Below are 25192 nucleotides of genomic sequence, written 5' to 3' on the forward strand. Positions count from 1 at the left end.
TTTGATTTTTAGTTACTTCATGAACATGTTTATAACTAACGTAAATCTTACCTCTCTTATAATCATCAAACACATTTTTGAATATCTTTAACCAGATGCCTGGTAAAATAATAAGGTTTTTGATAATGACTGAAGATGCCTCACAGTGAGAGGCGAAACATGTCTCATCTGAATAATGTTTTAAAGTAAATGCCAACTTCTTGTAATGTATTGAATAGGTGGAAATAAACAAAAGATATTATCCTATATACAGTTTAGCTTTAGCCTTATCGAAATAATTCTTTCATTCCAGAAAGTGTAGTTATCTATTCTTGATCTTAGTCTTTTATGTATCATGATCATGACTCCCGTTTGGCCTCTATCCCCTTGTTTGACCCACTACAGAATTGTAGGTAATTTACCATGGAGCAGAAGAAGTTCAACAGAAATTAAACACTTGGAAACAGTAGTTTAAGCAGTTTGGCCTAAAAATTAGCCACACAAAAACAGTAGTGATGCCAGTCAGCAGGCAAGCCCTACAGGTTAACATCCAACTGAGTGGCAAAAAACTAGAAAATGTTAACAATTTTCAATATCTTGGTAGTATTGTAACTAGTGATGCAAAGTCCTCTGCTGAAATCACTAACACAGTCCAAAAAGGAGCCCATTTTTACCACCAAGTTAGGTTTCTTCTATGGGATATCCAAATAGAGATAAGATCCGGAATGAAGAGATCCATCATAATACACAAGTAAAGCAGTCGCTAAGCAAAAATTTAAGAAGACTCAAATGGAATGGCCATGTAAAAAAGATGGATCAAATGAGAACATCAAGAAAATGGCAAGAAAAGGAACTGAAGACAAAAGACCTAGAGATAGACCAAGGAAATGGTAGATCAGTCAAGTAAATCAGGACCTGGAAGGAAGAGGAGTGGAATGGCACCAGGTTGAGAAGGAAGAAATGTACCTGGGTAGTCAAAGATGGAGAGAGCTCTTGAATCTCACCCGGGTGACTGGAAATGGTTAAAGGATGATGATGATGATGATGATGATGATAACATTTTCCTCATGGCATTCCTCTTATTCTTGACCATTCTCTACAGAACGTTTTTATTTCCTGTGCCATCTTGTTCCATCATGTTTGTCCACTTTTCCATCCAATTTTTCTTCTCCTCTGCTACAACCTTTTTAGTTTCTTCCTTTTTGGTCTTATATTGTTGCCTTGTCCCTGTTGTCTTCTGCTGAAAGCACACTCTAAAATCTTTATTCTCCCCAACTGCCACTTTGACTCTGTCGTTCCACCATGAGGTCTCCTTGCATCTTTCCCTGGTACTACTTCTCCTACAAACTTCCTCCGCACCTTTTACTAATGTCTTCTTGAACCTTTCTCATTCCTCTCCTCCTTGTGTATCATCTATTGGTAAGTTCAATCTTATTTTTTCCTGGTATAATTTCTTGGTTTTCTTCTCCTTTATGTCTTTCTTGCCTCTCTGTCATCTTTCTTTCCTTCATTATCCTCAGTTTCATTACCAGTAGTCTGTGTTCACTGTCAAGGGTATTACTCTTACATTTGTAACATTCCTCTTTATTTCAAAGTCATAGATTATGTAATCCACAATGGATTTCCTAAACCAATCACTACTGTACCAGGTGATTTTAAAGTTTTCTTTCTTCTTGAACCATGAGTTCCCAACCATCATCCCATTTCTTTTGCAAAAATCTAGTAGCTTTTTTCCCTCCTTATTTCTATTGGCCCATCCTTCTGCTTCAAGTATGTTTTCGTATCCCTTCCTTTCCATACCTACATGGGCATTCAAGTCTCCCATTACTATGTTGTTTTGGCCATTAAACTGTCTCTGCAATTTTTCTTCAAAGTCATCTTTATCCTGTTGCATGCATAATACTTGTGAAGCATGTACTGGTACAATTTCCCAGGTTTTTCCTTTACTGTTATTTTGACTTCCATCAACCTGCCACTTATTTCATTTACTTCCTCTTTCAATCCATTTCTCACTACCACTCCTACTCCATTTCACTTTCCTTCATCATTTCCTATCCAGTACAACCAAAAACCACTCCACAGCTCTCTCTTAACTTCCCCCCTCCATTTAGTCTCTGCCAGCCCTAATAGTTTTCTTCTTTCCATCATGTCTACAACCTTCTCTGCTTTTCCCATCAGTGTTAGTGTAACAGTTCATAATAGAAGTTTATTCAGTCATTACATACAATAGACATTGTCAAAAAATAAAACACAATATACAGTACATACAAAAACAAATTTTAATTTAAATATATATCACATTCATTAATTTCATAGTATTCCTGCACTGAGTAAAAGGGATGCATGAGTAACCACTTCTTAAGCTTATGAATATATTAGATAGTATTTCTTTTAGATCTGAAGGCAGTTTATTAAACATCTTCATCTGAGCAATGAAATGATTTGAAGCCATCTTTTGTAACCTATGAAGAGGTACATCGACTTGGTTAGCTGACCTGTTATTATTTTTATGAACCTCACTTCTGAGCTTGATTTTGCCTGTTTCTGCATATACTTTAAGAAGTGCATTTAAAATATATATGTTCGCAACAGTCATGATGGACATCTTAATAAATATAGGCCTACAGGGGGCCAAATCCTGTTCCTCGCTAGGGTCATTATCTGTTACCTCTGTCTGGTTTATTGTTCCTTGTTTCCTTGAAAGCAAGCTAATATCCATCACTGACTTGCTAGGCCTGTCATGACTTCACCAGAGCCCCATTAACTGCCATCTTTTTGAGGATTTCTATAGGGTCTTCACAGCTACTATAGTGGTCTCGGGGTACACATTGTCCGCACTGTACTTCACCCCCACAGGCTATTCCCTATTTTATGATGTTTCCCATCTCCCATGGCGTGGACGAGGGGTTGGACTTGTGGGAGACGTCCTAAATCATCATGATTTAAAATATTTCCAAAATGCCTAAATTAATGCTTGTGTTCTATTTAGCATAGACCTGATTTTAAAGCTAATCTGCTTAGTTTATATTGATCCTATTGTTACTTAATGAGCTTAGTACAGAAATAAAAAGAGACTGATGTGATATTCCAATTTCACCTATTTTTAAGTCCACCTCCATAGCATAATGGTTAACGTTATTAACTGCCATCCTTGGGGGCATGTGTTCAATTCCTAGTACTGCCAGAAATTTAAAAATGGTAGAAGGGCTGGTATGTGATTAAAAAGGTACATGCAGCTCACCTCTATCGGGCGTGTGCCTGAAAAGAACTGCATGGGATGAATACACAAGTTTTCTTTACTTATTTTTAAGCAGATTCCATTCAGGTATCCAACAATTGATTTAGAGCAGGGGTTCTTAAACTTTTCCAGATGATGTCCCTGTTTGCAAGCTCTGCAAATGTCATGCTCCCTTCATACTGTTACTACAAATAGGTATTTCTTTTTCAGAAACACTTATATTTGGGAAGAGTGTAGAATAAATTAGGAGCCAGCTCCGTGGTGTAGGGGTAGCATGCCTGTCTCTTACCCGGAGGCCCTGGGTTCAATTCCCAGCCAGGTCAGGGATTTTTACCTAGAACTGAGGGCTGGTTCGAGGTCCACTCAGCCTACGTGATAAGAATTGAGGAAATATCTGACGGTGAGATGGCGGCCCCGATCTAGAAAGCCAAGAATAACGGCTGAGAGGATTCGTCATGCTGACCACGACACCTCGTCATCTGCAGGCCTTCGGGATGAGCAGAGGTCGCTTGGTAGGCCAAGGCCCTTCAAGGGCTGTAGTGCCATGGGGTTTGGTTTGTAGAATAGATTAAAGGATTTCAAAGTTCACAACAGTACAGTATCTAAGTTGAATGAACACTAGGTATATGAAGTATATAAAAATAATCATACAGTATGTCAACAAAGTGCTAGTATCAGGCTGCTGCTTCAAATTTAAAGTGTTAGCTTGAAGAGAAGCTTAAATAAACATGTAGCTGAACTAATTATTTCCTCTCACTTTAATTCACCTAAAAATTAAAACAACAATTTGCCTTTAGGGAATGAATCTATGCTTCAGTACATAGACACTCAGGGATAGAACTGGAAGGGACCTGTTTGGGGGAATGGACAGAAAGAGAACACTGAAACTAATCATACAATATGTGCCCTGTGGGAAAATTTCTGTTGGATGTCTGATGAAGAGATATACTGGAACTGTAATGGACTATGTGGTCTGATATTTGACTGGAGTATGATGATCATAGTAATAATACTTTATGACAGTAATACCATTTTACAACACAAGTGCAAAAAATGCAACAACACACAAAGTAAAATGATTTCTTTTTGCTTTGTGCTTTACGTCGCACCGACACAGATAGGTCTTATGGCGACAATGGGATAGGGAAGGCCTAGGAATGGGAAAGAAGAGGCCATGGCCTTAATTAAGGTACAGCCCCAACATTTGCCTGGTGTGAAAATGGGAAACCACGGAAAACCATCTTCAGGGCTGCCGACAGTGGGATTCAAACTCAGTATCTCCCGGATGCAAGCTCACAGCTGTGCGACTCTAACTACACGGCCAACTCGCCCGGTAAGTAAAATGAAAGGAAAGAATCAGTGGAGTATAAGAAGATGAATAAGAGTACAAATATCATATAAATTATAGTACAAGTAAGCATAGGAAAGTAATAATCAATTGTGGAGATCGTGTACATGATTTCTGAAATTTAACAGTGAGCTGTTAAATACATCAGTATCCACTTTGTTTAGCAATCTTGCCATTCTTTTAATCAGGCAATAAATAGCATAGTTATGCTATGCCAATTTCTGGACAATGTATGATTAAATCTCATGTGCCTGTCTGAAACATGGAAGGTTTTTGTTTTTGTTTTTTGGTGAGTTGTGAGAAATTCACCAGGAGTGATACAATATTTAAAAATGAAAACTGTATCCAGGAATTCACAGATTTGTGACAGACTACGCAGATTTAATGACAGTTCTAAGGCTATATAATCAACATTATCACAAGGGTACCCCGCTTTAATGAAATATAATTTCAAAAAAGACATACATGTTGTACTGAATCTAATCTATGGATAGAAGTCTGATAAGAAGAGTTCCATATTGGCTTACAGTATTCAGGTATAAGATGTGCCATTGATACACACAGCAAGCAATAGGTAGCTAAAATGGAAAATTCCCAGGAATATCTAGTAATGCAACCCATGTTGTGTATAATACTTGTCCAGATGACATAAATCATCTTGAAGTTTTAAGCAATCAAGTGGACAATTAACTTTTTTTTTAAATTTCCATCATCAGCAGACAAATGCAATTCTGAATTCTTAAGTATATTTTTGATGTCATTTACTGTATGTAGAGAGTGAAAAGTAAGACAAATTCAACTACACAGGAACAATTCTTTTCACTCTTACCAGCCTTTTTCCTTTTAATCTGATAAGGACACAACACATCAGTGCAATGAATCTCAAGTTTGAATTCCATGTGTTTATTAACTTCTTGGTTTATCAGGTTACATGTCTCTCTGTTTTTCTGAACAAGGGAACTGTTTGGCTTGCACCAGATTGCTCAAAATATAACTAGGTAGAATAATCAATTAAGTCATCATTAACTTATTGAGATAATCATTCTGCCATAAAATAATATTTACACGTTTAAAATAATAGCAATTTGCTGATGCAGTTTTAAATGGAACGTGGTGTACTGAAGGATAGCCGTACATAGTACAAACAATTGAAGGCATCAGTTGCAATGAAACCTTGTAAGATGATCAATTAAAAAATCAGAACCTTGCTGAATGCTTGTCGTTGTTTCATAGGCTGTCAACAACATGACAAACTGAGTGGTTCTGAACAGAAAACCAGCAGTTTCCTTGTTAGTGCTAATAAAAGATTACCAGTACTGTATATTATACATGGCCAAGATTTCACACTGCATAATATTTTAGCTTCCCTTATAAATGACACAGAAATTAACATCCTAATATTTTTATACATTCATGTAGAGTAGGAAAATGAAAACCTACAACCTGTTTTCCAGTCAATGACCAGGTCAGGGATGGGATGAATTAAGCCCCCAACTTGCAGCGAGGATATGAATTATGCCAGCTGCTGAGGCCTGTCGCACTCCTCTGGGGCAATGATTAATGACTGACAGATGAAATGAAATGATAGTGGAGAGTGTTGTTAGAATGAAAGATGACAGGGAAAACTGGAGTACACAGAGAAAAACCTGTCCTACCTCTGCTTTGTCCAGCACAAATCTCACATGGAGTGACCAGGATTTGAACCAAGTTATCCAGCGGAGAGAGGCCGGTGCGCTAATGCCTGAGCCATGGAGGCTCCACATTCATGTAGAGTATATATTAGCAAAATAGGTTTGTAGAGTATGAAACTATGTTCATGTCAATATCTTATTTGTTTTATGTAACTTTAATTATCAAACTGTCAGCATATTTCTACAGTGCATAAGTACAGTAAGTACATTATCACCAACCAACTGCTCTGAGCCACGCAGCTGTTTTTGAAGTAATTAATTATTGATAATACTATTGTTGAATTTATGGGAAAATTATTATTACCATTGAATTTAAGATAATATGTCAATTGATCATCCATCCAAATTTCATTGAAATCTGTCCAGTCCAAACCAAATAGTTCTCTTGTAAGTTGTCTGTGCCTTCCTTGTAAATGTCTCATGCTTCCCCAGTTTGGAAACCACTGATTTAGAATGGTATGTCAAATTAAAACATGTCTACCTCAAAGTGGAAGAACAAATTATTATTCTAGTAAACAAATAAAGAGTTCATGCAATGAATTTCTTCTTCTTTTCTTTCAGGTTGAGGCTTTCTATAAATTGCATAAAAGTGAAACAGGTACTGGAGATGCTATTGAAAAATTAGCTGATCACCCTATATATTATAGTATTTGATTTTATATTCATGTTCAGTTATGAGAGAAATCTATGTTCACAAGTAAAGAAGTTAATAAATTGTAATGATTCCATTGATAAGAATGTATGTTTTGAAAGGCAATGTAATGGAAATAACTGTATGTATAATATTTTGTTTGATAAATATTCATTTACTGTATGACATTGAAAGACTGGGAACACCACTGTACATTTGGCTCTGAGAAATAAAACAGTAAATATGTTTCAACATAGTGATTTAAATTTTTATAGAGCTGACTAAAAGAAGTACGTATAGAAGGGACTTCAAACTATCCTCACTAATGTCAGTATTGAAATTTCTTGTGGGACAATGATAAGGAAGTAGATGGGGTGAAAGGCTATGAACTTGAGTTAAGATAAGAAAGAGTGATAGAGAAGACATGCAAATTATTCATGAACTTTGACTAAATAGATTTAGTACTGTAGCTGAGGAAACAAGGAGCATAATACTTGCTGAAGAGAGCAGTCGACCAGGGAAAAGTATAATCACATGAGGAAATAAGAAGCAACAACCTCTCTGAAGGAGGCAGTCTGACTGATAGCATCAAAGCTGTGAGTAATACCTAGCCAGTATCACTCCAGGAAGCAAGCAGTAAATATTTCTGAGGCAGGCAGTTGGACTGACAACTTCTGAACAGTAAGTACTAGAACTTTTCTCTTCAATATGACTATCTGAGAATTTATTCTGTTCAATCATTACTTCAATTACTAATAGTGGTTTACCATCAAAATCTAACTTTGAATTTTAATCCAGTAATTTCTAAGTGAGAGGTGACTTAAAAGTAAAAGTTAGAAACATTGTTACCTTGTGGTAGATTCTGTACCTCAGGGTTAAAGTATTTTAACCTTACCAGTATTTTATTATTTTTACAACTGATACAAAGTATTATAAACTGCAGCACATTCATCGAGCAAACTCTTCAACCTTTTCAAAGTTAGTAAACTATTAAGGAAGGTCTATGTGACTTATTCTTCAACTCTTCAAGTAAGTCTTGGATGCATTTACTAGTTAACATCAACTGACAACATGGATTTACAGTATAATCATTCTGATGTATAACAGTTAAGTGTGAGAAGAACAGGAGAGATATTTTGGTATTCAGATGCTCTAAATAAAACTTGCTTCTGTTTACCCCAGGTATTTTTGGGGTTGCTGGAACCACCTAACTTATTTTAGGTTTTGACTGGGGTGTTTAAGACTGGATATCCTTCCTTCTGATACTATGTGACTTTCCAAGTGAAAATTTCAACCTGGGATCTGCTAGGAATTGGACCTCGGCCATCCAAGTGGAAAGCTAGTAGCTAACCTACCTCACTAATCATGCCCATATTCAGATATTCTAAATCTTCAAGAGAAACAAAGGTTTTCTAATTGAAACTGCAAAAGCATCCTGATGAATAATTCTTTTTAATAGTTGATTACTCACTAGTAGATGAGTAATGACTGAAAATGCTGTGTATAAATCTAGGACATCAACAGTTATGGTGGAATTTTCAGCCAACATATGATTTACAGATTTACAAAGGTTAATTTCAGCACTTTTCTGAAACCTGTTTCTTGGTATGAGAATTCACTTTATCATCTTTTGAAGAATCATATATTTGTTTTAAAGTTCTTCATAGAATTCTGATATCAGAGATATGACCTCAGAAGATGCTGCTAATTTAGACATCTTTCTGGTGTATGGAATCCAATCAATGATCAAAATCAATTCTGAAATTGAATTCATTACTCACTTGTCATAGAACAGTTCAATTAAATTTATTTGATATTAAAGTGAATATACAACTTTTCACTGTGTATATCCACATTTTAATGTACCGGTATCTGTTTTGATTCTCAGTAATTGGGTAAAACTATCTTTTGTGACAAACTAATCAAATTAATTAGGCTTTCTGCAAAAAAAAAAAAAAAAGATATATGTATATATATATGCACAAACTATAAGCTTGCCTGCTTTTTAGTATTAAATTCTTATCATTGCTCATTACTGCACTATTTATGAAGCTGATGAAAAACAAACAGTCATTGAAATATACTATATCAAAATTAATTACAAGAAACATACCAGTACTGAAATTTATTTCCCTAAAATTGAAAAAAATGAAAATGAAAACCTACAACCTGTTTTCCAGTCATTGACCGGGTCAGGGAAGTAATGAATGAAACATATATAGGCTGTTATTACAATGGGGTCGCCACTCCCAAGGTGATTCCCTAAAATTAATCACAGTTAAGTATACTTTATCCTGCCAAGGTTTATGAAATTCCTGAAATCAATTCTTTCCTATGCAATTTATGTGACATATCTCAACTAAGATGAGAATCCTAAGCAAGTGTACGTGCAACAAAGAATTAGGAAGTCTTGTACGTAGTTTATGAATGTTTTCTTCTTACAATATACTCATATTCAGAGACATTAAGTAGCTATTCAGATGAAAACAAAAGAGGTCCAAAATCTTAGTATTTTGATAAAAAAAATTAATAAAATTGGATGCATTAATTGTGATATACTGGAAGCAATTTTCAATGCATAATATCCAACAAAAATACAAATCATTTGGCCCATTGTCAAGTGGAATGTAAAAGATATGAAAATCTGCATAATTCTTTTAATAGTGATGTGCACAATCTAACTTTTCCATTCCATATTCTCTCTTCAATCAGTTTTCATACATGATATTCCACATTTTATTTAATCTATGGGTTAGCAAATAAAACCCCTCTACCAACTCCTATCCAGAAATTTATCCTCCTGTTCATTCTATCCCAGTTTAATGATCTTCTTTCTATGTCCTCTCTTATTATCAGCCGTGGTCATTCTATGGGTCACCGAGCGCGATAGCTGCAGTCGCTTAAGTGCGGCCAGTATCCAGTAATCAGGAGATAGTGGGTTCGAACTCCACTGTCGGCAGCCCTGAAGATGGTTTTCCGTGGTTTCCCATTTTCATACCAGGCAAATGCTGGAGCTGTACCTTAATTAAAGCCACGGCCGCTTCCTTCCCATTCTTAGGCCTTTCCTATCCCATCATCGCCATAAGACCTATCTGTGTCGGTGCGACATAAAGCAAAAAAAAAAAAAAAAACATTCTATGGATCATTGCTCTTCCAGTTGCAGCACATATAAAGAGGTTGTTCCAAAAATAATGCCTCCTATTTATTTTCATGTAAACTACAACAGATACGGAGAGCATAATAACATAGTTAAATAGAGCAAAATTTCAGCTACTTTGTTATTTTTCCATAAAATCACCACCTTTCATTATGTACAGCAATGAACAAGAGCATGTATGCCATGCTCGTTAATATCTGTGCCTTCAGAGGCGAGCCACTTTCTTACAACTGCAATGACAGCAATTTTGTCTGGAAAATGTTGCCCACATAGTCCAATTTTCAGAGGTCCAAAGAGATGAAAGACTGAAGGTGCTGAAATGAGGCTCTTTGCTGTTTTTATTGTTTTTTTGGTTGTTTTTCTTTTTTTTTTCTTTTTTTTTTGCTATTTTGCTTTACGTCGCACTGACACAGATAGGTCTTATGGCGACGATGGGACGTTAAAGGCCTAGGAATGAGAAAGAAGCGGCCGTGGCCTTAATTAAGGTACAGCCCCAGCATTTTCCTGGTGTGAAAATGGGAAACCACAGAAAACCATCTTCAGGGCTGCCGACAGTGGGATTCTAATCCACTATCTCCCAGATGCCAGCTCACAGCTGCGCGCTCCTAACCACATGGCCAATTTGCCTGGTAAATGAAGCTCTAAGGTGGATGTGGTAGAACAGTCCAGTCAAACTTTGCAATGTGTGCTGTGGTCACCAAACTGGTACAGAGTCTAGCGTTATCATGTTGCAAGTGAAGGGTTGTCTGCTTCCTTGGCTTGACTTGGGAAATGTGGGCTTTCAGCTTAGTCAATGTCATCTTCATGAGGCACTACATCTCATCTCCTTCAGCCTCGAACAAGGTGCAACGGTCCTCGCAGACTTCACTTTGATGATTTTTGTGGTCCTATGTAAGCATCTGCGGGACCCATCTGGAACAAAGTTTGTGATAATCCAGCTTCTACATCATCATTCCCATTGCATCACAGCCAATATGAAGCCATGCACACAATTCCCTGGTCATTACCCGCCGATCGGTATGGATGAGCTGATCAAGGTGCTGTTTATTCTGAGAAGTGGCAGCTGAGCAGGGAAACCCACAGGGTGGTTTGTCAAGCACTTCACTTCTGCCATTGTTGAAACACACTACCCACCATCTCATTGTGCTCGTATCCACTGTGTCATCTCCATGCAATTTCAGCAAGCATCGATGGATGCCAATTGGTGCAATTTGTTTGGCAGTGAGAAATTCATTAACACATCTCTGTTTTATATGCACTTTTATGACAGACACCATTTTGATACACCACTAACTGTCACATGACAACCAAACAAACAGTACATTGGTGGGAATATTCAACCCCCACACCTTCAACATCCATCTCAGACGTTACAGATTAACACAAAAAATTAGGGAGGCATTATATACGGAACATCCCTCGTATATTTTAGATATGGTTTCTATACTCATTCTTCACACATTTCCATATCATGTCAATTTCTGTATGGTTATTTTACCCTTCAGTATGTCAACTTGACCAAGTTTGTCAGTACTCATTCCTTACTCAGCCTCGTCTTGTTTTACCAGTCATGCTTTTGACAAATCTCTCTTCAGCTTACTAGATCTTGCTCACCTTTTATCCTCATGGGTCATAAGTCAAGGTAGGAATGAAGTAGGTTTAGTAGATGGTTTCTTTGTAATTCAATGGTGCTTTCCTGTTATGTACAAGGTCTCTTATAACTTTATAAATTACAGTAGAATTTTCCTCCAACTTGGATTCTGTTGGTGAGTTTGTCACCAATGCAAACTTCTGGTTGCTTTTGTACTTCGTTGACAAAGAAAGCGGTGTTTCTTATTGTGGTTGAAAGCATTCTGACATGCCATGATATTAAAAGTCACATAAAAACTTCAGGCTTACTTGCTTACAATAGGGTAACCAAAATTTCAGTCACAGAAAGCAGGATCTATTCTGAAAGTGGTTGAAACTTTAAAATGAGCATGTCTACAGTATATCTCAAAAACTTAACATGTTACAGAAGTGAAAAATGGTATTTTTTCTCTCTATCTATATATATATAATAACTTGTCCTGACTGACTGACTGATTCATCATCGCCGAGCCAAAGTACCGGACATAAAGAAGTGAAATTTTGGGGATGTATTAATATTAAGATGTAGGTGCTCGCTAAGAAAGGATTTTTGGATATTCCATTGCTAAGAGGGTGAAAATGGGGGTGAAATTTTAAAATGAGTGTATCTATATCTCAAAACTTTAAAAGTTTATAGATGTAAAAATTGGTATTTAGAATCTTCTTTGAAAATAAGGAAACACGTATTCTTTTGTTTTCAGAAAATCCCAATAGGAGGGGTGAAAAAGGGGTTGAATGCCTTTAATCAGGATACCGGTACTTATATCTCAGAAACTGAAGATATTACAGACCTGAAAATTGGTACTTTTGATCTCTTTTAAAAATAAAGAAACACGTATTTTTTTGTTTTTGGAAAAATCCAATTAATGCGAGGGTAAAAAGGGGGGTGAATCTTTAAAATGAGTGCATCTATATCTCAAAAATTTTAAAGTTTACAGATGTAAAAATTGGTATTTAGAAGCTTCATTAAAATAAAGAAACATGTATTTTTTTGTTTTCCGAAAATCCCAATAGGAGGGGTGAAATGGGTGAAAATCTCAGAAAATGAAGATATTACAGACCTGAAAATTGATGTTTGGGATCTCCTTTAAAAATAAAGAAACACATATTTTTTTGTTTTTGGAAAATCCAATTAATGGGGGGTGAAATGGGGGGTGAAATAGGGGTAAATTTTTAAAATGAGTGTATCTATATCTCAAAACTTTTAAAGTTTACAGATGTAAAAATTGGTATTTAGAACCTCCTTTAAAAATAAAGAAACCCGTATTTTTTTGTTTTCGGAAAATCCCAATAAGAAGGCTGGAAAAGGGTGAAAAAGGGGTTGAATGCCTTTAATGCAGCTACTTATATTTCAGAACCTGAAGATATTACAGAGCTGAAAATTGGTGTTTGGGATCTCCTTTAAAAATAAAGAAACTGGTATTATTTGTTTTTGGAAAATCCAATTAATGGAGGGGGGGTGAAAAGGGGGTGAATTTTTAAAATGAGTGTACCTCAAAACTTTTAAAGTTTATAGATGAAAAAATTGGTATTTAGAATCTCCTTTAAAAATAAAGAAACCCGTATTTTTTGTTTTCAAATCCCAATAAGAAGGCTGGAAAAGGATGAAAAAGGGGTTGAATGCCTTTAATGAGGCTACTTATATTTCAGAACCTGAACATATTACAGACGTGAAAATTGGTGTTTGGGATCTCCTTTAAAAATAAAGAAGCACGTACTATTTGTTTTTGGAAAATCCAATTAATGGGGAGGGGGGTTGAAAAGGGTGTGAACTTTTAAAATGAGTGTACCTATATCTCAAAACTTTTAAAGTTTATAGATGTAAAATTGGTATTTAGAATCTTCTTTAAAGATAAAGAAACACGTATTTTTTTGTTTTCGGAAAATCCCAATAGGAGGGGTGGAAAAGGGTGAAAAGCGGTTGAATGCCTTAAATGAGGCTACTTATATTTCAAAACCTGAAGATATTACAGACCTGAAAATTGGTATTTGGGATCTACTTTAAAAATAAGGAAACAGGTATTTTTTCGTTTTTGGAAAATCCAAATAATGTTTGGTGAAAAGGGGGGTGAATCTTTAAAATGAGTGTGTTTACATCTCAAAACTTTAAAAGTTTACAGGTGTAAAAATTGGTATTTAGAATCTCCTTTAAAAATAAAAGAACACACATTTTTTTGTTTTCTGTAAATCTCAATAGGAGGGGTGTAAAAGGGTGAATAATGGGTTGAATGCCTTTAAAGAGGATACATATATCTCAGAAACTGAAGATATTACAGACCTGAAAATTTTTGTATATGGGATCTCCTTTAAAAAAGAAACAAGTATTTTTTGTTTTTGGAAAATCCAATTAATGGCGGTTAAACAGGAGTGACAAATTGGGGTGAATTTTTCGAAAGACTATATCTACAGAATATCTGAGAAACGTAAAATGTTACAGGTGTAAAAAGTGGGTATTTGGAATTTCCTGTAAATGTAAAGAAACATAGGTGATTTGTTTTTGGAAACTCCACATAAGGGGAAATAAAAAGTGGTGACATTTTAAAATGAGAATTTCTACAGTTTATCTCAAAAAACTTAACATGTTACAGAAGTGAAAAATGGTATTTTTATCTCTATTAAAAATAAAGAAACGTGTATTTTTAGTTTTCGGGAATACCACTTGGGTGGAAGGGGGGTAAACGTGACTGAAAATGCTGTTGATTTCTTTTGATTAGGCTACTGATACCTCATAAATCAAGATATTACAGATGTGAAATTTGATATTTGGAATCTGCTTTAAAAGTAAAGAATCACGTATTCTCGGAAAATCCAATGAAGTGGGGGGGTTGAAAGAATTGAAAAATTAATTTTTTTTGCTATTTGCTTTACGTCGCACCGACACAGATAGGTCTTATGGCGACGATGGGATAGGAATTGGAAGGAAGCGACTGTGGCCTTTATCAAGGTACAGCCCCGGCATTTGCCTGGTGTGAAAATGGGAAACCACAGAAAACCATCTTACGGGCTGTCGACAGTGGGGCTCGAACCCACTATCTCCCGATTACTGGATACTGATTCACAATTAAGTATTTATTTATTTTCCACCTAGTCGATACAATGATTGCTTAAGGCAATTTTTAATGGTCAAAAGTGGTACATGTTTCATATATTATCAACATCTTCAGCCACATAACACTGTTGATTTTAAGGACACTTCCTCTAAAGCATTACTTTGTCAATTTTATATATTTTTCATCTAAACAGTGTTATGTGGCTGAAGATGTTGATAATATACGAAACATGTACCACTTTTGACCATTAAAAATTGCCTTAAGCAATCATTGTATCGACTAGGTGGAAAATAAATAAATACTTAATTGTGAATCTATTGAAGTGCAATACGGACCATGAAGCTGATTTTATGTAATACTGGATACTGGCCGCACTTAAGCGACTGCAGCTATCGAGCTCGGTGAAAAATTAATCGACTTAATTGTATGAGAATACATACATCTAATAAAAACTAAAGTTGTTACAGACGTGAATATTGGTATGTGGATCTCCTTTAAAAGCGAAAAAAAAAACGCGTTTGGGGGGGAACCATCGTGGGAGGCGGGGGTGAAAAGGAGTTGAATTCCTTTCACGAGAACACATAAATCGAAAACTGAAGAGGTTCAAGTCGTGATAATTGGTATTTAGAAGATACTTTACTATTAAAGAAACAAGTATTTTTGGCCGGAAAAATCACTTGGGGGGGAGAGGAGTGTGAAAGGAAGTGAAAAAAATTATTTTTATGGGGATACTTATATCTCAAAACTGAAGGTAATAGACGTGAACATTGGTGTTTGGAATCTCCTTTAAACATTAAGAAACACTCCTTCTTTTAATTTTTTTGGGGGGGAGGCGGGTAAATAAACTTAATGGCGGTGGGGTGTAAAAGGAGTTGAGACCAACTGATTTTACTGTTCATAATGTACTTATAAGGAGCCTCCGTTGCTCAGGCGGAAGCGCACCGGCCTCTCACAACTGGGTTCCGTGGTACAAATTCCGGTCACTCCATGTGATATTAGTGCTGGACAAAACGGAGGCGGGACAGGTTTTTCTCCGGATACTCCGGTTTCCCCTGTCATCATTCATTCAAGGAACACTGTCCAATATTTCATTTCATTTGTCATTCATCGATCATTGTCCCAGAGGAGTACTTCGGCTGCCGGCACAGTTCCTATAGTCGCCGCCAGATGGGACTTTATTCATTCCATTCCTGACCCTGTCGAATGACTGGAAACAGGCTGTATATTTTCGATGTACTTATTCTGATGATAAGCTGATCATTTTTAATCTTTCCTGGGTTCGTTTTCAACAGCCATCTTTTCCTTCGGAGAACGTTCTTAGATTACAGTAGATTCTCCTCGCATATAAATAACAATTTAAACATATTTGAAATAAATGATAGGAATGCGATTGACCGTCAAATTGTTCACCTCTATAATAAGGTCAATAATGCACGGAATTATGTCATTCGTATCGCCAGAAATCCCGCACACTTGCCTACACGCGAGAATGGTGCTGGTCACATTGTCAACAATGACAATGGTGGCAGATGTAATTTACCACCAAGTAACGGTCTTGCATCTTGCTGTGGGGTCCAGAAAATCTAATAATAATAATAATAATAATAATAATAATAATAATAATAATAATAATAATGTTCTGGACCGTCGTCAAATGTGCGGACCGCACTGGAAACGGGTCCTGGACCGGTAATCACTAAGAATGCAGTCCGGCCACGGGTTCAGTACCGCCAAGGCACCCAAGACGACACTATGCCAGATCTCCTGAAGGATTTGATCAATATTAAAAATGCTTATAGGAAAAGATGGCATAGATTTAGAGAGCCAACTGACCGGGTAGAATACCTGGACCTAGCCCGGGAAGTACGAAATCGATTGCTGGAAAGAAAGATTGAAAAATGGGAGGAACGTTGCCATAATCTCTCAGAAAACGAGTCAGATCGCGAATTTTGGCGGAATCTCTCAGAAAACGAGTCAGATCGCGAATATCGGTGGGTTGTATATAAAACGATAAGCATTCGATATTAAATTTCAGTATAATACCGTAGCGAAGCACGGGTAACTTGCTAGTTAAAAATAAAGAAACATGTATTTTTTGTTTTTGGAAAAACCACTTGGATGGGAGTAAAATGACTGAAAATGGGGTTGAATTATTTTTATTAGGATACTGATATCTCAAAAACTGAAGATGTTACAGACGTGAAATTTGGTATTTGGAATCTACTTTTAAAATAAAGAAATACATATCTTTTGTTTTCAGAACTCCACTTTAAGGGTGGGGGGAGAATTGAAAAATTTGTTGAAATATTTGTATGAAGATACTATTATCTCAAAAACAAAAATGTTGCAGACATGAAAATTGGTATTTGGTATCTGCTTTAAAAATAAAGAAACATGTATTCCTTTGATTTCAGAAAATCCAATGAAGTGGGGAGGGTGAAAGAATTGAAAAATTAATTGAATTACTTGTATGAGGATACTTACATCTAATAAAAACCAATGTTGTTACAGACATGAAAATTGGTATTTGGATCTCCTTTAAAACCAAAGAAAAATGCTTTTTGGGGGGAAAATCATCTTGGGGGCTGGGATGAAAAGGAGTTGAATTTCTTTTATGAGGACACATATCTCAAACTGAAGATGTTACAGTCATGATAATTGATATTTATAAGATCCTTTACTAATAAAGAAACAATTATTTTTTCCAGAAAATTGAAAACAAAGTGAAAAAGTGAATTCTTTTTATGGGGATACTTATTTCTCAAAACTGAACTGAAGGTAACACCTGGTAACCTGGTATTTGGAATCTCCTTTAAACATAAAGAAACACGCCTTCTTTTTTTTTTTTCTTTTTTTCCTTTTTCCGGGTTGTGGTGGGGTGAAAAAGGAGTTGAGACCAGTTGATTTTACTGTTCATAATGTACTTGATTCTGATCATAGACTGATCATTTTTAATCTTTATTGGGTTCATTTTCAAGAGCCATCTTTTACTTTGGAGAACTTAAAGTTAGATTACAGTAGATTCTCGTGGCATATAAATAAAAATTTAAACACATTTGAAATAAACGATAGGAATGATATTGATCGTGCAATTGTTCACCTCTATAATAAGGTCAATAATGCACGGAAATATATAATTCATATCGCCAGAAATCCCATGCACTTGCCAACGCGCGACAATGGTGCTGGTCACATTGTCAGCAATGACAAAGGCAGAAGGTGTAATTTACCACCAAGTAACAGTCTTGCATCTGCTGCGGGATCCAGAACATCAATAATAATAATAATAATAATAATAATAATAATAATAATAATAGTAACAACCTAAATTCCACTAATATCACCCACCCTAATAATTATAATAATATTCTCGACCATCGTCAAAATCTGTGGAATGCACTGGAAACGGGTTCTGGCTGGGTAATGACTACAAATGCAGTCCGGCTGCGGGTTCAGTACTGCTAAGGCACCCAAGGCGACACCGTGCGGGATCTCCTCAAGGATTTGATCCATATTAAAAATGCTTATATGAAAAGATGGCAAAGATTTAGGGACCCAACTGACTAGGCGGAATACCTGGAGCTAGCCCGGGAAGTACGAAATCAATTGCTGGAAAGAATGATTGAAAAATGGGAGGAACATTGCCATCAGAGCACGAATTTTGATGGATTATATATAAAATATTAAAGCATTCAATTATAAATTTCAATATAGTACCGTTATGAAGCACGGGTATCTTGCTAGTTAAATATAAGAAAAATGTATCAGTAATTTCCAGCTGTTCTCTTTTCACTTCAATGGAATCTTCTGAATACTTTCCAATGTTTTACCCTTCTTAGTTTCTACACACAATTTTTTGAATGTGCACTCCTTACTCTAATTTACACTGAAAGGTTACCATATCACTTTAATTTGGCTTTGTTAGGACCTCATTTTTCACTACCATTACAAAATTTAGATAATTTTTATGTATATTTTTCTGCAAGTTCAAGATTAGTAACATTTACATCTAGAATACTTTTTATACTAAAATATATTTTACACAAACAAACCTGTGATACGACAGCCCATTAAGAGACTTGTTTTGCCAAGTTGGCTGCTGCCCAGCCAGATGGCCCGTAGATATTGGGGTGCTACATGGTCACCTTGATGTCATCCTCAGTTTGGCTTTTGTGATCGAGTCCACTGCCTTTCATAACAAACAGCTCCTCAGTAGGTCTCATGAGGATGAGTGAAACTGTTCCAGTCCTCAGCCCAGAATTTAAATCCTTGTGATGGCTGGGAATTGAACACTGGGTTTGCAAGTACAACGAATGCACACTATCCTCACACCATGAAAAAAGGAGTAAGAAAAGAGAGAGGCAGAATGTGCCAGCCAGTATAGTGTTCCTGAAAGCATTTCAATGAAAACTCATTAGGAGAATTGATAACTTTGATAACTTAATATGATCTCCAGCACATATTAAAAGCAAGTGTGTGATACTTGCTGGAATGGTGAACTACCTGCATCAAACAAGGGGAGAGAGACTGATAACCCAGTGACATTTTTAATGGCTCCTCACCAAGGTGGCCACCGTTCAAAACCTGGCCAATGCACGTGGGATTTTTAAAAATGAAAAATCATGTTGCTGTTGTTTCAATTCCACATAACACTAGAGGTCCCATGACAATGAAGAGGTGCAGCTGTAAGCTTGCATTTAGGAGGCAGTGGATTCGAAGCCCACTGTCGGCAGCCCTGTAGATGGTTTTCCATGGTTTCTCATTTTTACACCAGGCAAATGCTGGGGCTGTACCTTAATTAAAGCCACAGCCACTTCCTTCTCACTCCTAGCCCTTTCTTATCCCATTATCACCATAGGACCCATGTGTGTCAGTACACCGTAAAGCAAATTGTAAATTGACAATGAGCATACTACTAACAGTCACATAAAAACTACAGGCTTACTTGCATACAATAGGATGACCAGAATTTCAGTCACAGAAAGCAGGATCTATTCTGAACGTGGTCAAGTGAAATGTGAACTTGGGTTTTTGCTATATACATTTCATTCATAAAGCAATAATCAACATGTATAATATGCAAATGCTTCTTTCTCTTCACATCATGAAATTTCATTTTTTCTGCCATGTGCATTATTGAAAATATAGTTGAACATGATGTGCAGCAAACATCACTTGCTGATTTTTCTTGTAGAGAGCCTTCAAATCAGAACTGAGAACAAATTTGCCTTTAATTTTCAGCATAGTCACGATCGCTCTCTTCTCTGTTGTGGCTTGGAAATTGGTGATTTTAATGGTGAACGGAACTAGAAATGTTTCATAAACCATCTTCACCATAAAGAATATGCAAGATAGGAAGTAACTGATAGTTTTTATTAGGTTTTGATATTTTCTTTATTCATTTTCATAGGAAATAGGTAAGACAGAATTTTAAATTTTGTGAAATATTTTAAAGATATTCAATACTTGCAGGATAAGGGAAGTATAAAACAAAAGTATCCTGCAAAAAGCAGCCAGGGTACAGAATGATCTGTAAAACTGGTAAAGTAGCAAGCAAGAATCTGAAATTGACACTGGAGAAAGTTGATGGTTACCATAATACAAAGACTTCCCTAAAATACTGATATATATCCATTTTTCACTTTAAAAACCCATGGCGCAACCCCGAAGGGCCATGGCCTACCAAGCGACCACTGCTCAGCCCGAAGGCCTGCAGATTATGAGGTGTCGTGTGGTCAGCATGAAGAATCCTCTTGGCCGTTATTCTTGGCTCCATAGACAGGGCAATTTTTTTTGTAAGAAACAATAAAATGCATATTACCTAGAAAAAACAATATTATATTCTCTGCTTAGGATAATTTAGTCAGTTACAACTTAAGTATTGTAAACAAAAGGAACAATCAACTGAAAAGAATCATATATAAAAAGAAAGGAATGCATAACAGGATAAAAACAAAGACAGGTCAGCATTGGAAGAGGAAGCATATCTTTATACACTGCTTGCTTCAATAGACAGTCCCAGTTCTACATCCATTTCTTCTCAGCACCTGATGAGTTTGTTTTTGTTTCCCAGTTTCATCAGAAAGGCATGACCAAAACACTGCTACTCTGGGGTGAAACACTGGTGATTTCATGATTGAAAAGGCCTAAAGAGATTAAATGTTTTCATTGACGTATTATGTTTTAGGGAAGTCTTCATACTCTAAAATTTTAAGATGGGAAGAATGCACTTCGTATTGAGATAATGTTTAATAAACAGAACTTTCATAGAAAAAGCCCACAAATGATTCAGTTGTAAACTTATTTATTTACAGAAATTTTCATCAATTGGTAATTATTTGCTTTCATTATTTTGAAAATATAAGCAAAATACTAGAATTATAACTACAGTTCAGATTAACATAAGCTTCTAATTGAATTAACTTCCTGTATTACATCAAAGTAATTAAACATAGCACCAAGAATTTTCTGTTCACTTTTTCTTCCATATCAGAAGGTTAGCCATACTTGGATAATCTGGTGCTACAACTCGTGAAGATTTTGGAGACCAACGCTCCATGTGTAAGGAATAAAACCGAGCTAGTTGGCTGTGCGGTTATGGTCATGCAACTGAGAGCTTGCATTCCGGAGATAGTGGATTAGAACCAAACTGTCGGCAGTCCTGAAGATAGTTTTCCATGGCTTCCCATTTTCACACCAGGCAAATGTTGGGGCTGTACCTTAATTAAGGCCATGGCTGTTTCCTTCCCTCTCCTAGCCCTTTCCTATCCCAACGTCACCATAAGACCTATGTGTATTGGTGCAACGTAAAGCAAATTACAAGAAGAAATGTAAGGAATTAATACAAAATTCCAATTTTCTCTTTAATATGAATTTAATTATAATGTGATAGCATTTTCAATTCTTATGAGAAGATTAAAATTAATATTTGATTTTAATATTAAATGCTTACCTGAATTATTACAGTTAACTATGTCCTGAAAAATAAAACCAACCCAAAAGTAAATGAACAGGATTAAAATAATTTATTAAACTACCCCAAAACATGTCAAAATTTCAAAATTTATTCATATCAGAGCATTTTCTTTTAAATATAAGGACATTTTTACTGGTTATTTTAAATGCTCTCATAGGTGATCAACATCTTCCTCTATTTATTAGGATATAAAGTTTAATAAACTGGGTGGAGAGGCCACACATGTTAATATGCTATGACTATGGCGACAAGCTCTACATTTGGGAGACGAGTAGGTTTGAACCCCACTGTCGACTGTCCTGAGAAAGGTTTTGTGTGGTTTCCCATTTTCATTTCCAGGCAGATGCTGGGATAGTACCTATTCATAGGCCACAGCTGATTCCTTTCACCCCCTTACCCAATTTCATTCATCATCAATTTCATTAACTCCACAACTGAGGTAGGTGCCAGAAAGGGCATCCAGCTGTAAAAAAATATGCCATATACTGGTAATTTCATGTCACCTCATCACCAGAAATGGGAATAAGGGGTAGATATTCATTCAAAATTTAAAATTAATGTTACTGTATATCCAATTTTAATGAATGACTTGTGATTTTCAGCTTTCTGCACATCATGAGTAAGCCCAGCAACAAAGGCACTGTAATACTGGCTTACAGTGGAGGTCTTGATACCTCTTGCATTCTACTATGGCTTATTGAGCAAGGCTATGATGTCATAGCCTATATGGTAAGAACATAACTTGTTCTTAGCAAATTTTAGAATTATGAAATGAGACAGTAATCTCATAATGTGATATGTTTTGATTTACACTTCTGTTTAGGCAAATATTGGACAAGATGAAGACTTTGAGATTGCTAAAAAGAAAGCTGCTAAGATAGGGGCCAAGAAGGTAAGGCATTACACAGTTCAGTTAGTAATATTTACAAATTGGGCATATATCTGTGATACCTAAGACACAGGACAGGTAAGGAAATGTTAGTAACTGAGACAAATGTATGACAGACACTCAGTGAAGCAGGAGTTCACTACAAAAATATTTTGATGTTACAGCTTCATTACTTTCTCTTATTTTTTGCTGATGAACACATGTCACAGAGATATTTATTTTCTTGAAACATCAAACTGCACAGTGCTTTGTCTGTATTGCATTCATGATTCAATAACTTATTCCTTCTCCAACTTAAGTTCTACCTCTACTCTGTGTTTGTGAGAAGATATCTGATTTCTAATTTATGTAATTGACATGTGTATGTTGAGTTCCTAGCCAAAATGCTGGTTAGATCTTCAACAGTTCCACCATCAGCTGTCAGAGATAGCTTAGGCATCACTGAAGAGGTATACTAGGGAAATGAGGAGTGAGGTCATTCCCCATTGCTTTTTTTTTCACTGAACCAAAAGGTTCTATCATTTATCAGTCTTCTAAAAACACATTAAGCTACAGCCCTGAAGAGCCTTAGCCTACTGAGTGACTACTGCTCAGCTCGAAGACTTCTGAATACAAAGTGACGCCTGGTTAGTGTGACGAATGCTCTCAGCTTTCTAGACCAGGGCCGCTACCTCACCATCAGACAGCTGCCAAGTTGTTCTCACATAGGCTGAGTGGACCTCAAACCAACCCTCACATCCAAGTAAAATTCCCTGACTAGCCAGGAATGGAACCCAGAGTCTCTGGGTAAAGGACAGGTGCCCTAGATGATGGGACCAGCCCATCAGTGTGCCAAGTCTATTGAAACACATACACCAACTGACCCTATGAGTGATACTTTCAGACTATTCACCATAAGGACTGGCTGCATAATAAGTGGCATTACTAGCATTGCTCATACCTTCGTTTTTTAAATTTTCAAAACCAGATTTTAATGCGACTGAGATAACCCAATGAAAGCAGTGAACTTGTTCTAGCCCCTAACAGAAGATGCAGTGCACTGTAAACACCATACTTCACCAGAGATAGATCCAAGGTAAATTTGTGGATGACTGTGCATAATATTATTGGGAAAAAGATCTGAAAACAATATATAATGACACATGATCTGGCATGTTAAAAAAAAAAAAAAAAAATGGTTAGATGCTAGCAAACTCTCTTGAAATATCACAAATACTTTGCAAATTCTTAGAACACATTCCTGATGATAAATTTAAATTTCAAGATGCAGTGTTGCATTGAGCTAATTCAGGAAACTTTGTCTCAGAATATATAATAATTCAATCTGATTTGAAAACCAAACATGTCTAAATTGTGTAGAATACATCAATCTTTAAGACACATTGTTTTTCACATTCTTTATCAAAAGAATAATAACTGTGAGAAATTCATGCTTTAAATCATATAGCCTTTCCTACAAGTTTGTGGTGAAGAAATATGATTGATTATTCATGAAAGATCTTTCAAGAATAATCAAAGTATCTGGTCAGCATACTGCAGAATTCATAACAAGTACAGTGTCAAGTAATTCTCTCTCTCTAAACTGGTGTCAGAAGAAATAAGATTGACATCATTCTATATTCAAGGCCAAAAGAATGTTTCCTTGTACTGACCTTCACAACAAAGTCATAAACAAGTTTCATTAGCAGATTGCTTCCTGAGAGATGCATTGGATAGAGCATGTATACATTAAGTGGAAATCTCCATTCAGAGAACCAACCTGGTATTCAAGGTTACTATAGATAAGGAGCTTGTAACATCAGATGGTTCTCAGTCTCTGTAAGGACCATTCAATTTTGTCTCAAACCTATGCAGGCAATATCATCACCACAAGAAAAAAACTTATTAAACCCTCTACTACAGTATATCTTATTTTCCAGCTTTCACTGTTGTTTTGATAAAAATGTATGCTTCTTTTTCCTTACACGCAATTCACTTCTACTACCTAGCATAAGTAAATTTGGTCTAATATTATATTATAAGAGAAGGAGCCTCCATGGCTATTTTCTTTCGAACCATTAGAGTTGTGAGAAAAATACATATGTATATTTTTATACGAAATTTAATTCTTAATCCTGTATGTGTGTTCTTTTTTTATACGACTAATAGTTTACCCATTAGCTTGGTTTTAATTGGATAAAGCACATGTCAAAACACAAAGCAGTGCGCCGGCCTCTTACCGCTGGGTTCCGTGGTTCAAATTCCAGTCACTCCATGTAAGATTTGTGTTGGACAAAGTGGAGGCAGGACAGATTTTCCTCCAGGTACTCTGGTTTTCCCTGTCATATTTCATTCTAGCAATGCTCTCCAATATCATTTCATCTGTCATTAATCATCGCCCCAGCCAATCGCAGGCTTCGGCAGCCGGCACATTTCCTATCGTCGCCGCTAGATGGGAGCTTCATTCATTCCATTCCTGACCCATTTGAATGACTGGAAGCAGTCTGTGGATTTTCATTATAAGAGAGAAAATTTGTTTGTGTATGGAAGGTATGGAAACCTTGAGAACCGCTCAACACATTTCAGTAATTCTTTCACATTGGAAAGCTTCTTTGTTATCTGTAG

The 25192-nt window shown here is 36.2% G+C and overlaps 1 protein-coding gene across 1 annotated transcript in view; it reads left to right on the forward strand.

Moving 5' to 3' along the window:
• Positions 1 to 7354: 7354 nt before the first annotated feature.
• The window catches only part of Ass (argininosuccinate synthase), a 56624-nt gene continuing 38786 nt past the window's right edge, over positions 7355 to 25192 (forward strand). The window contains exons 1-3 of the mRNA XM_067137536.2: positions 7355 to 7568; positions 22302 to 22428; positions 22523 to 22591. Of these exons, the coding sequence (XP_066993637.2) occupies positions 22315 to 22428; positions 22523 to 22591 (183 nt within the window). The 5' untranslated portion in view covers positions 7355 to 7568; positions 22302 to 22314. The remainder of the gene's footprint in view (positions 7569 to 22301; positions 22429 to 22522; positions 22592 to 25192) is intronic.

Source organism: Anabrus simplex, chromosome 1 (assembly GCF_040414725.1).
Source record: "Anabrus simplex isolate iqAnaSimp1 chromosome 1, ASM4041472v1, whole genome shotgun sequence".
In the NCBI taxonomy this organism is placed as follows: Eukaryota; Metazoa; Arthropoda; class Insecta; order Orthoptera; family Tettigoniidae; genus Anabrus; species Anabrus simplex.